Here is a 13233-nt window from a genome sequence, read left to right on the forward strand (position 1 = left end):
TTGTATTTTATGTTGATATCAAATGTTATCAAATTATCATGCAGTAAACTATAAAATAATTATAGTATAGTATGTATAATATACTACGTTGGTATAAACTTTAATACTATAATTTAGTCTGTTTATAGTTGAAAAAGTGGACGAAGAAAAAATTAATAGAATTTTATACTATTGTTTCGTGTAGACATTTAAAAATAATTCTTGTTTTGTATTTTATAGTTTTATTTTGTTTGCTTTTATACATTTTTAAAAAGAATCTTTACAATAATTACATATAACAATTAATAACTATCAATTTGTTAAAATTAAATTTAAAAATAAACAATTGATGCCGAACGAACACATTTTGCCTTCTTCCTGTCGCGTTTCATCAGGTAACAAATATCTGTTGTCTATTACTATTTAATAGTTAATTTATATTACCCATTGAGTCTATACAAAGAACTCCCAAGAAACTATTTATTTTATGTTGTACCTATAAGTTTTTACACAATATTGTAAACATTATTATTGATTTGTAAAATGACATAGTTTGTGGATGTGGGGTGAGACTGCTCCTACGAGTCTGTGCCCTGTTTGACATGAATTATTTTAGCAATACCTTACTTTACATTTAATTTGGATTTTTGGACTAAAGTTGTTTGTTGTCCTTACAAGTTAAAAAATGAAAAATACTACCATGTCTTCTAATGATAATAAAAACATATAATAGAAATGTAAAATTATTTATTGTCTTATGTAGTTTAAGATAGGCAATAAAGGTAAAATAAACTTTTTTACTGATAATAAATAATCAATCTTATTGATTAGTTTTATAGATTTATAATTTATAAAAAAAAGTTGGTAGTTGAGAAAATCATTAAATTATTGGATATAGTAAAGTCATCTATTATTGTAAGTACTGCTTCGGAAAGACAATTCTATCAATTAACAATATTTGATATTGATAATATTTTTTAGAATATTTCAGTATTTTTTGATAAAAATGATGGATATCTTTTTTATTGCACCCAGTCCAACGATATTTTATCTACAGAAATACCAATTTTGATTATTTTTTATACGTCTTTAAAAATAAGAAAAATGTAAGCTTTTTTAAGCAAATTATTTTATACTATTATTTGAAATAAAACAAAAAAATCGGAAATCGATATTCTTCTTTCAGCCAAATAAAAAGTTATCCAAATCCGACAATTCTACTGGTCAGGTTAAAAAAATGTTCCTGTAAAGTCATTTTTTTGATATAATACATCGTATCAACCCTATGTATCGGGCAGTCGATTGATGGAAATGTATTATATTTGAGATAGTAACTAAAATATAAAATACAATTGTCAAATTTGATGGAATTGCGGAAATTTTAAAGAACCGGCACCGGACCGCTAAATCGTTTTTTTTAAATTTGTGTTATAGAATAATTAGTAATTATCTACATATCTACGTATCTACATTATACACTCTACAGGATAGACATAATATTATAATGATTAAAGTTGATAATTTGATATACGATTTTGCAAAAAAAATGACATAATTGCCAATTATGAAGTGGCTACACTGAATAAACTCTATCGTGTGTAATGTTTTAAAAACGTAAAACATTGGGGACTATGTTTTTTTTTTATCGTAGCCGGTATATTATGTATAATGTATAGCTCTATAGCTGCAGTTAGCAGTTGTCAGTTTTAATATTTATTTTGAATAAATAAAAATAATAATAATCATATGAAACGTTTAAGACAATCCTTCAATTTTTAGTTTTCGATAGAGACTGTGCATTTAAATAATGTTTATGTTTTTCAGTTTTTGTATCCGTCAAAATAATATGCATATTATATTATTATAAATATATGTACTTATATATATTATTTTTTTCTTTTAAATCGAGTCTTAACATATAAGTAATGTCAAAATTAGATCAAAGCGATATTTCTACTTTGCCTTGGTATTATGACGAATATGGTAAGCATTTTATTTTTACTTTTACAAGAAATATTGTTTATAGACCTTAGAGTAATCATCTATTTTTTTTTCACTAATCTGATAAATTGGAATATACCAATTTAGCCTAATAATATTTGGTATTTATTATGGATTTTTGAGAATTATATAATTTACTGTCCTAAATATAGGATTTTGCTGTTTTATATGTATTGATGAATAATTTACGAAAAGATTTAATTTAGCATTTTAATTTTACTCTTATGTACAAATATAGGAAGTAATTTTCGTATTGAATAAAAATGTAAAATTATTGAACAATTAATTGTATACTCAATGGTGTTCATTGTTCATATTTATACTTTCGTAACTTATATTAATAAATTCATAAAATATCCCACTCATGTAAAACCGACGAATAATTATATTTTTTGCGAAGTTCAATATTTCAATGTAACTATTTTCTTTCTAAGATTTTTTTATTAAGTCGTATATTGTATATTTTTTTAATAAATTGTATGATAAACGATAATATTCAATTTTTAATTTTTAAATAAATTATAGGCGTCGATTAATGATAAAATTCAGTTTTTAGATTTTAAATTCAAAATGAATAAACTGCCGCTCATATTTTTCCGAGTTTAGTGATACTACAGTAATGCTGTGTTCCTCGTGCCACTGGCTTGTATCCGGATTTATATAGGATCATTGACCTGTATATACAATATTATCTCGAGTTCAAGGACATTACTTGTAATGTATTTACTACACTTTTAAACATTTTTTATTCCATGAATTTGCAATACAATTCGTACATTTAGGTAAACCTAGACTTGTTAATTTTTTTTCATTTTTAAATGCATTTGAAACTTAATTGGATATAATAAGTAGGCAATAATTGGGATTCTACTTGCTATTTATGTGTACTACGTATGATGTATCAAGAAATTTACCGTGTTTATTTATAGTAATTAAATTATATAAATTAATAAGAACTAAGAATCAGATAGAATGTGTAGGTTTGTTATTCACTTGAAATTGATGATAGGTAATTAGTAAGCAATAATTTATTGATGCATCTTTTGGAACATTTGCACTTTAGTAAACCTAACGGATTTTTAAAATTTTTTTTGAAACATGTTCTTTGACGAGTTAAGAACGATAGTTCAAAACAAAATTGCGCAAAGTATTATTTTAGAAATTAGATCTTCTCTAAGTTTGCGATTTTACGTTTTTACGCATACGCACAATACTGTACTTTACTGCAGCGTGCTGCGCCTATAACGAATTTTGATATTTTTTTACGTAACTGTCATGGTGGTGAACCAGTTTAAATGTCAGCGAATCATCTTTTTTTTTGAATATCTACAGTAGCTTATATCAGAAATCTATTTTTTAGAACTATTGTCTTTATTTTAACTATACCTCCTCTTCCTCCCTAGAACTTTATAAATTGTTCATAAACTTTATGAATAATGTATAATCTAAACTTCTGGTAGATGGGTAACCAGTTAAATAAAAAGTATAGTAGCTCCAGTCACCGGAATTTCAACATTAAAAAATGAAAATAAAATATCTTAGATACCTCATTTGTAGCGCCATCGTTTACAGACTAAATTTAAAAATCAAAACTTTAAAATATTGATTTAAACAGAAATTATTTCATTTGTCATGTCTTTCTGCTAAGCGTTGTATGAATATATTTAGTGAGAATTATTTATTGTCTGCAGTTATTTCTTAATGAATTATACAAAAATTGGGGATCTGCAAATATTCCCGTTTCCTTCTAATTTTTGATTAATTCTTCTCGATTGTTTTACCCAATTATTCTAAAAAGTATACTTTTGACCACGCTTAAAGTTGAAGATTGATGAATTTTTTCTGCTTAAAAATATATATGCCAAGACACAAAAATAAAGGACATCACCCTGCTGTGTAGTTGGTGTATGCCTTATTTGAGTAGGTCACTGACCACTGTGGCCACCATAATAGATGTTTTAAATCATTGCATACAAAAAAAACTATTCTGATTGAAGATGGTCTGTCACCCTATTTTTTATTACTCAGTATATATTGTGATATATTTATAGTGTTATTAAAGTTTTACCCATACTTAGGTAGGTAGTATAATTTGTTTTTTTTTTTATTATTATTGGTTAAGCATCAACTACATAGGTTATTATCTTCCAGGTGTTAATTTCTACATTAAATAATTATATGTTGTTGTACAATTCAATTTTTTTAAGTATAAAATTACGCTATGAAAGTTTGAAAATGGACCAATTGCTTCGTATAGGTTGTCTGGGTTGCTATATAATTTGTTTTACTATTAGTAATATGGTAGGTTAAATTAATTGTTGCTAAAAACTTTGCAAATTTCATTAAATTGTTTGATTATTATTTATTATGATAGTACATGACGTAAAATTCTCAAATTCCCATGAATGATATTTTTCAATAACAACAAAATAACTTAAAATTGTTATTCTTTATTTAGATATCATCCAAATTTGAACTTAAAATAATAATATTTATCTATTTTTTAGATATTTTGGTTTCAGTATGAACTATTTTTGGGAAACCTTGTATTAGATTTTCAAACCTTAGGTATACAAATTGAAGATTTTTTAAATTGTTTACTATATACAAAACAGTTTTTAAACAGTAATTTTGTCAATATTTGAATTTTAAATGCTTATAAAAATGTTCAAATGTATTGCAACATACATATAATATTGATCCTTTAGTTACAAACTTTATAAACTTTACTTATAATTTGCGAGTGTATTTATTTCTTTATAACTTTTTTCAATTCAAACACTGAATTACAACACTAAAAGTGTAGGAAAGTAGATTCCACTTGTAATGTGTTATATTAAAATAATAACCATAAAAGTAAAATAAAAATTGTACACAGTTTGATTGAGTCATTACTATGTAAAAATGGCTTAATTTAAAGGATCTTAAAATGTTTTAAAAAATAATTAGGAGCTATCATAACTTAATTATTTATAAACCTCTTTATTCTTTATTAGGTATGTAATTTTAAACATATTTTTAAAATCTATTTAATACTTATTAATTATTAATTAATGTGTATTAATAAACTGGTTACTGATACATAATATCATTGATAATAAGTAATAATTAATAAGCTGTGCAAAAAAAAATTACTTTAAAGACTAAAATTAAAATTGTATTTACATCTTTTTTTAGAAATGATGGATGTATTGGTCGAACCTAAAGATGAACTATTTGAGGTAAGGCTTATATTATGATAATGAATTAATACTGAATGAACATTTTATTTGCCATGCATTATTAATAATTGTTATTAAGGGAATGTTGTACCCGCATGTGTCGTCTCCGTCTTACACACGTACTATATAGCTCATTTTCTTTCACCAGATTCAATAGTGTGTTGTTAGTTTTTTTTTTTGTATTGTTAGTTTTGATATTAGGGTGAATTGACCTTAATTTAAAAGTAAGATTATTATTTAGAGCCCTGCTTATCCTTTTATTGATATTATTTTTAAGTTAGTTATGATCATTTTAAAATGTTTCAAGAAGGTTATAACTTACTTAAAAATAATAATGTCAATAAAAGCTTATGTGGGGCCCTAGATAATAATCTTACCTTCAAATTTTATTATAGGTCAATTCACTCTAATATCAAAACTAACTATTGAATCTGGTGAACGAAAATGTGGTATGTCATATGTGTGTAATACGCAGACAACGCATGCTGGTCGACATCCTCTTAACTAAAACGTATTTTTTATTTTAGTTTGATGAGCTTAAAATGGAACCATTGTCGCCTTATTTTGGAGATGATATTAAATTTAATACAGGAGTTAGTGATCTAGATACTGATCACATGATGCAATGGAACATTGAATCATGTTTTGGAAATGGTAATATTGTTTCAAATATATTTTCATCTGTAGAATAATTTATTTCTTCAATTTAGATATTGATTTGGAAAAAAATTATACATCACCTCCATCATCTCCTTCTTCAAATGGGTCAATGCCAAGTGGTGATTCACAATCATCATTTGACTCAAACCAAGTATTTGCTTTAATATATTTATTATGTTTAAGTATATTTTATTAAATAATTTTCTTGACTTTGTTATTGCTTAAATAGGTATTACCGAGAATAATATTACCAAATGTGGATACAATTCGTGATAATAATACTGTAATTGCTCTAAAATCTACGAGTGGAATTCAAACACTTCCAAAATTGAAAATATCTCCAGCGCCAATTAAACCAATTTTAAATGCAGCTTCTAGAACTAATATTTTAATAAATAATAATTGTAAATTATATTTTGACAAATTATTTTTAAAGTTGTTTTTTTTATAGTGTTTTTAATTTTGATATTTTATTGCATTTATTAGTTAATGTTTCTTCAATGCTGACTGATCAAACAAATCAATCTTCAGTTGCAATTTCAAAATCATTTGGTAATTAGTATTATAAAAACTGTATTAGGACAAAAAGTCCACTGACATTTAGTCTTAAAATTAAGCTCTAATTATAGGTAATATTTTATCACTTTAAATAAACTACTCCAGAATAAGTTAAAATATCCATTTACTTCAAAAACCCTTGTAAGATACATCACGAGGTAAAAAAAAATGTTTTATTTATACTTGGGGGGCCAAATTAAATTTTTTATTTCACATATATCATGTAATACTGATCAATACCTAGTGGCTAAATGTCAGATTTATTATGAAAACATAAATTATATTTTTAAATACAGTTGATTTTTAAAATTTTAGCAAAGACTTTCCCACGAAAGATAATACTAACTCCAGATCAATTTTCAAAAATAACCAAATTCAGAAAACAAAGACAGGTTGATTTAAATATGCCAGCTGCAGTACCATTAGTAACAAGTACTACGGAAGTAAATACTCAATTGACATTGCCAGCAGTTGAGATTGATTTGGCAAAGTCTAAAAATTCTACTACTACTTTGCAATATAATCAAGTAAAAATTTTATTATTTATTTTTTATTAATTATCCTGCTGCAACATAAGCCATTGGGTACTATTAGTTATTGTAAGAAGTTAAGGTAAAGTTGGTACGGTTGTTAGAAACTCGTGTATATGTAGCAAAGTGTTTGCCACTAGAAACTAGTGGCAGTGGATGGTTACATACTCTCAAACCCATCGCGTGACCGATTGGAACAACCACGCCACAATAAGCCACATATAAACAAATTATATTTAATTTACTAATTATTAACATTATGTATTATATGTATTGATTAGTTAAGTGCAATAAAACGACATCAACGCATGATACGAAATCGAGAAGCAGCAAGTTTATCTCGTAAAAAGAAAAAAGAATACGTAACATCATTAGAAGAAAAAATAACTATATTGGAAAAAGAAAATTTGGAACTGAAAATTGTTAGTCAATTAAACACATTTTCAGCTTAGTAGTACACAAGTATTTACAATTAATTTTATTAAAACAATATTCCTTTCTATTTAGGAAAATTCAGCATTGAAGGAAAGGCTCAAAATTTTTGACAAATTATCTTCAATAACAGACAGACCTATTCTCAAAAAAGCAAAAAAAGCTACAGCTATATTATCAGTAGTTTTAATGATTTCCTTAAATATTGTACCTTCAGGGTAATTACTGATGACCTATATTAACATTTTTAATTTAAATAATTTTTAAAATAATTTTACTTTCTTAGGCTTTTCAATACAAGACAATTTAACAAATCAGAAATGCAAATGAATCTTGGGAAAAATTACAGAATAAAAAATATTGAAAATATAAACTTTCATAGCAGAAATCTATTATGGGTCAGTGATTTTGAAGACACTAATTCGTCATTGAATGCTACTGAACAATTGATGTGCCCAACATTTATAAATGTATCTGAATCAAAAAGGTTGGTACAATTTATTATTTTACTAAAGTAGATTATAAATATTTTTGAACTTAAGATGTTTAGCTTTTATAAAGTATGTTAATATTTACAAAATGTAGACAAATCTCACTCTTCTTACAGTAGTTTCCGAACATGTCATTGTAATGGATGTGTTATATTTTAATTCAATAATAAATCATTGCAAATGATTCTCAACAGAGAATTAAAACAAATACAAGTTGTGTCCTCCTATAAAATTTATATGGGGGACGAGGTGACCGAGTGGTCTGACTCTTCCGCTGCGACTCAGACGGTCGCGGTTCGATCCTCGGCCACCGGGCGGCATTTTTCTCCGGACAAGTCGCGGTGACCGGAGAGCAAGTGCTGCCATCCCCCACCTCCGGGGCATGGCAGAAACCTACGGGTGCCCCATTCGAAATTCTGCCAAAAACAAACACACACGTGTTCCCCCCTACCGTACCAAAAACATACAAACCATCAATACAAAAACCTACAGTACCTACTAATAGCTAATGGCCACAGTTGCCGGGCTCAGGATCAATTAAAAAAAAAAGTTTATAAATTATATAATATTATAGTATTTATAAAGAAACAAATCAATAAACAAACCTTTTATGCCGCATTTTGTACATGAGTTATGTATACCTACATGTTATGTATTTTACGAGCATTCAAAATCCGTAATGGTTTTCTTAGCAATATAAAGGCTTCGTGAATAAAAAAAGTTCGAGGACTGCTGCTATACACTGCATATATTAGGAAAATATCAGAAACGTCAAACGGTGGTGTGGGGCGAAATCCCTCACTTCAGTGTACATGAATAAATGCCTAATTCCCTTCCTTAAATAATTCTTAAATACGCCACTAACCCTAGGTGAATGCAAACTTAAGACGTTCAGAAATTCTCATTAGTTTCGTAAGTTTTGATTAACACCTGCTTCACGATGGACGATTATCATATGAGCATAAAGTTCAATTGCGCATTACTAAACTTACTGGATAACAAAATTTATTGTGGTCCGTTGAAAGGGTTGTTTCGATTTTTTTTTTTTACTTTGAAGTGAGTAAAGAACATTTTGATAAAGTAATATAACGTAAACGTAGGTAATAAGGTAATAACACTAATAACGCACTTGTAACTAGTTTAAAATAAAAATATAAATTCAATGAATAAAATCCTGCCACAAAAAATGTATGTATTACCTCGAATGAAGTTTGATAAAAGATAAATTCACTCTAATATTAACTGATGGAGGTACCNTAAATTACTATGTCAAGCGTGTGTAAGACAAAAACAGAAAATGACGGTATCGAATCCCCTTAACACTGAATATCAAATGTCTTAAAAATTTTAAATTCAATCACTCAAAAAGTTAATGTTACTTTCCAGTAAACTTTTGTTTAAGAAGAGATACATTTGTGGGGAATCTTTAATTCAAAATTTCTAATGTATTTTATTTTTTTTTATTAGCTTTTAGTATACTATTACAATTTACAACTCAATAATTATGTATACAACATAACTAATTTTACGATAAAATATATTATACTAGAAAAATACAAAACAAAAATAATTTATGGAAAAAAATGTTTTATGAATTTCTAACTGAGAAAAATCATACCTATGGATTTTTAATATTTTGTAACTTATATAAAAAAATTTATGAAGAACCTTGCTTTAAATTTTAAAGTTTTTTTACTAAGTGAAAAAGTTTTTATCCAGAATAATTTTAAAACCTTAAAAAATTCTAAAAATGTCTCAAGGCTATAAATATCTCAAAAAGAGTCAATATATTTAAAAAAATGTTATCATTTAAGGAAAGTGTTGTTCATATAAATATTCGGTGAAAATTTTGAGTGTACTTTTTGAGTTACAACAAAAATATTTTTTTCTCTTTTTTTGTTCAATAACTAATGAGAATATTCAATTTTGACCTCTTGAACGTTCTAACTAGATTCACTTTTCTATTAAAAAAAATGCTGTTGTCAAGAATGAGACTTCAATTTTACTATCCCTTATGTTGACGACAGACAGAAAAATAAAAAAATAAATCATTGTAAAATCAATACATTCATAGCTTTGCACAGAATCTAAAATACGGTGTATATTGGTATATATTTGGTATTTGTTTCCCAAATTATTAAAAGACTAATTTTCATTTATTATATTTTGTTGTTGGGTTGGGTACCTATTTGATAAAACTTTTTAAATATATAGTTATAAAATAGTACAAACATTTTTTAATTAATTTACTTTTCATTGTGTTTATACTCATAGTTGTTAGTTAGTTAAGTATCTTAGTTGGAAGCAAAGTAATCATCTGTTTTTTTTAATTTCAGAATTGATAGTGAACTTCGAAAATGGATTGAACCAAAGAATTTAAAGTTATTAAATGATAATTTATCAATGGTTTATGTTGAACCACCAATTATAAGCACTACTATTGAACATTCCAAACATAATGAATTTACTAGAAACAAAGATAAAAAAATGGAAAAATTGCAAAAAAGAAATTTTAAGTGAGTGCATAACATTTTAAGTAAATTACCCATGGCAAAATTCTGGTTTTAATTATAATATTTTTAAAATCATAGAAAAAGAAAGCATGTTCCATCTAACAATGATTTCATAGAAATATTTGATCAGTTGAAGTTAGATAGTAAAGAAAGCTTATTTGACTCCATTGAAAGGCAAGATGATACATTCTATGTTGTATCTTTTTCTGGTGATCATTTATTGTTACCAGCTAGTCATAATGCTTCTAATACTACCCTTCGTCCAAAGATGTCACTTGTTTTTCCAACTTTATCATCAAATGGTAATAACTAATCTATAAAATTACATATTGTAATAGATTTAATGTGTTTTAAACATAAATATTAATTTGATACTTACATGTAACTTTTTATAGGTTCGGATTTTGTCACTATGATTCAAATTGATTGTGCAGTAACTGATACAAAAACATTACATATTCGAGACTCTCACTTAAGACATAATAATGATTTTAAAAATAATGTTTCAACAAACATAAAACAACACCAGGGTATTAAATTATTTTTATAAAAAAATTGTATCTAACAAATAATTTTTACTAAAGATATTTTAATGTTTTTACAGACCATAGAAACAATATACCACATAAGCCCTATTTTGTACGCCAAAGTTACTCTGGTTCAATGTTTAGCAAAATGAATCATGAACTTCCAAGTTACTAACATTTCAATGTATTTTAAATTCAGAAATCACATCTCAAGAATTTTCTTTTATAATTGAATGCAAATTTTTTCCTTATAAGCATATCTACTAAATCATATTATAAAAATAATATGAATTTTTATGTTTACTATTTCCTACGAAAAATGGCATTCAATTGGAAAGTTAAACTAATGATGTATGATCTAATTTACTTATTTTTAAATGTGTACCTTATTCATAACTGAGTATATCATATGCAGTAAAATATAAAAATATAATTTTTAATATATATATGTATCTTAAAATGAATTAAATAGAATTTTTTTATCGAGATTTTTTAAACTTAAATGTAGATAATTCATCATACAGAGTTTGATTTTTATACAGCTGATTCATAATAACTTAAAGTTTTTTCAATTCCTTAGATATTTTTATTATAATCAATGATTTAATTGTTTTATCTTGAAAATTAAAACTTATAAATATCCTAGTCAAACTAGCCCACTGTAGAATTTATAATTGTTATTATTAAGGCTGGGATTTCAGTGCATTATTTTCTGATGCTAGCTATCCGATGCTCTTTCTTTAACAAACACATTTGAAAAATAATGATAATTTATGTATAATTTAATATAAATAAGTATATTTCCAGATTAATGAAGTACAAAACAATCAGTTCTATCTGTTAAACTTTTTTACAATTCTGATACCTTAAACATGTATATTGTTGTTCAAACCATAATTGTATTATAAATTATATCAAAATAGCTATAAATTAAAAATATTAGTACATTTTTTTTGTGCATAATACATGTTTTTTAGGGCATTTAAATGATTTTAATAAAATCCCTAGTTATGCCTAGTTATAATAGTATTGTTTTGTAATCTGAATTTCCTGGATAATATTAGACACTTTAAATTTTGGTGATCTTAGTAATTATTTCAACTAATCAAAACTAAATTTATTAAATACAATGATTATTGCTTTCTTATTTGATCATACTCCAATCCTACCAGTATTAAAAAAAAACGTACATATAATATGTTTGATAAATATTCTTTTTTATTTATATCATTCAAATTTAGATTGGTTAATTTGTTTATATTTTTTATCTTCAACTTTGAGTTCTTAAGATTATTGTACTATTATATAGCATAGACATTAATAATAATAAACTAATAGTTAAACTGATAGTTATTATTTTATAATCGCATCATCTGGTGTAGATATTAAATGTAAATTATTTGTGTAGATTTGTGGTAGGTATATTATTTAACACATTACCTGATAAACTATCATTAATTATTAATGTTATTATTAATCTTGATTGTATAATGTACTATTAAAAATAAAATGTATTAGAAAATATTAAATGATAGATTGGTTTGTACTTATATATTATTCCTAAGTTTTATTAGATATTACTATACACAAGCAATAATTTACTATGAATTGATTTAACTCATTTTTACAAATATATTATGATCAAAATAATATAGGTAACCAAGGTTGTTTTATTTTATATTTTTATTTATGTTAGAACAATTTTGTTTATGTATTTATTTAATGGTTCCTCAAAAAAATTTGGTATCTTTATTTATTTTGTTTTGGTTGTAAGTGAGATTTAATTATATTTATTATTATAATTTTTTTTTTCTCTTAAATGTTATAAAATAGTATAATATTAGTGTGATTTTTGTTTTGTATGTACTTTATATAAATAAATGAAACATTTTATACATATAATTTTAATATTAAATTGGTTTGATCCTGTGGCTGTCTTACTTTCACGGGGGCATAGGTGTATTAATGAACAGCTGTAAAAATTTCCTATGAAAAAAAGTCGAAAAACTAGATAATTAAGGTGAAAGTAATAGTAATTGGTTAGTACATGCAGCTAAAAGCTGTAACAGTTCAGTGGCTAAAAGTCAAGCAGTGTTCAAGCCCAAACAATTTTGCGATATTAGTACCTACAAGATTTTTTATTAATTTCGTCAGATAAATCATTTAGTTTGGTACAATTTTTATTAATACTAATTGGAAGTTTGATTTTGCATCACTTTGTATTTTTAAGTTTACCTAATTATGTATACCAGACTTTTTCATCCCTAACTTTTTTATCGATAATTTTTTCACCTCGACTTTTTGCTAGTATCGGTACCATT

General features: G+C 25.5%; 1 protein-coding gene across 2 annotated transcripts; it reads left to right on the top strand.

Moving 5' to 3' along the window:
* Positions 1-121: 121 nt before the first annotated feature.
* On the top strand, positions 122-11695 carry LOC111033395 (cyclic AMP-dependent transcription factor ATF-6 alpha). 2 transcript variants are annotated; one of them, XM_022314097.1, is made up of 14 exons: positions 122-374; positions 5158-5201; positions 5729-5855; positions 5912-6012; positions 6091-6265; positions 6348-6413; positions 6735-6946; positions 7231-7371; positions 7457-7599; positions 7668-7868; positions 10209-10388; positions 10464-10687; positions 10781-10915; positions 10990-11695. In XM_022314097.1, exons 1-14 carry the CDS (start codon positions 329-331, stop codon positions 11085-11087), a joined length of 1893 nt encoding a protein of 630 aa, XP_022169789.1. In that variant the 5' UTR covers positions 122-328; the 3' UTR covers positions 11088-11695. The 2 variants fall into 2 exon arrangements, with proteins under 2 accessions (XP_022169789.1, XP_022169788.1); XM_022314096.1 differs by lacking the exon at positions 122-374 and adding an exon at positions 1623-1962.
* The last annotated feature ends 1538 nt before the right edge of the window (positions 11696-13233 follow it).

The sequence above is a fragment of the Myzus persicae genome, unplaced genomic scaffold, assembly GCF_001856785.1.
Source record: "Myzus persicae strain clone G006 unplaced genomic scaffold, MPER_G0061.0, whole genome shotgun sequence".
Taxonomy (NCBI): Eukaryota; Metazoa; Arthropoda; class Insecta; order Hemiptera; family Aphididae; genus Myzus; species Myzus persicae.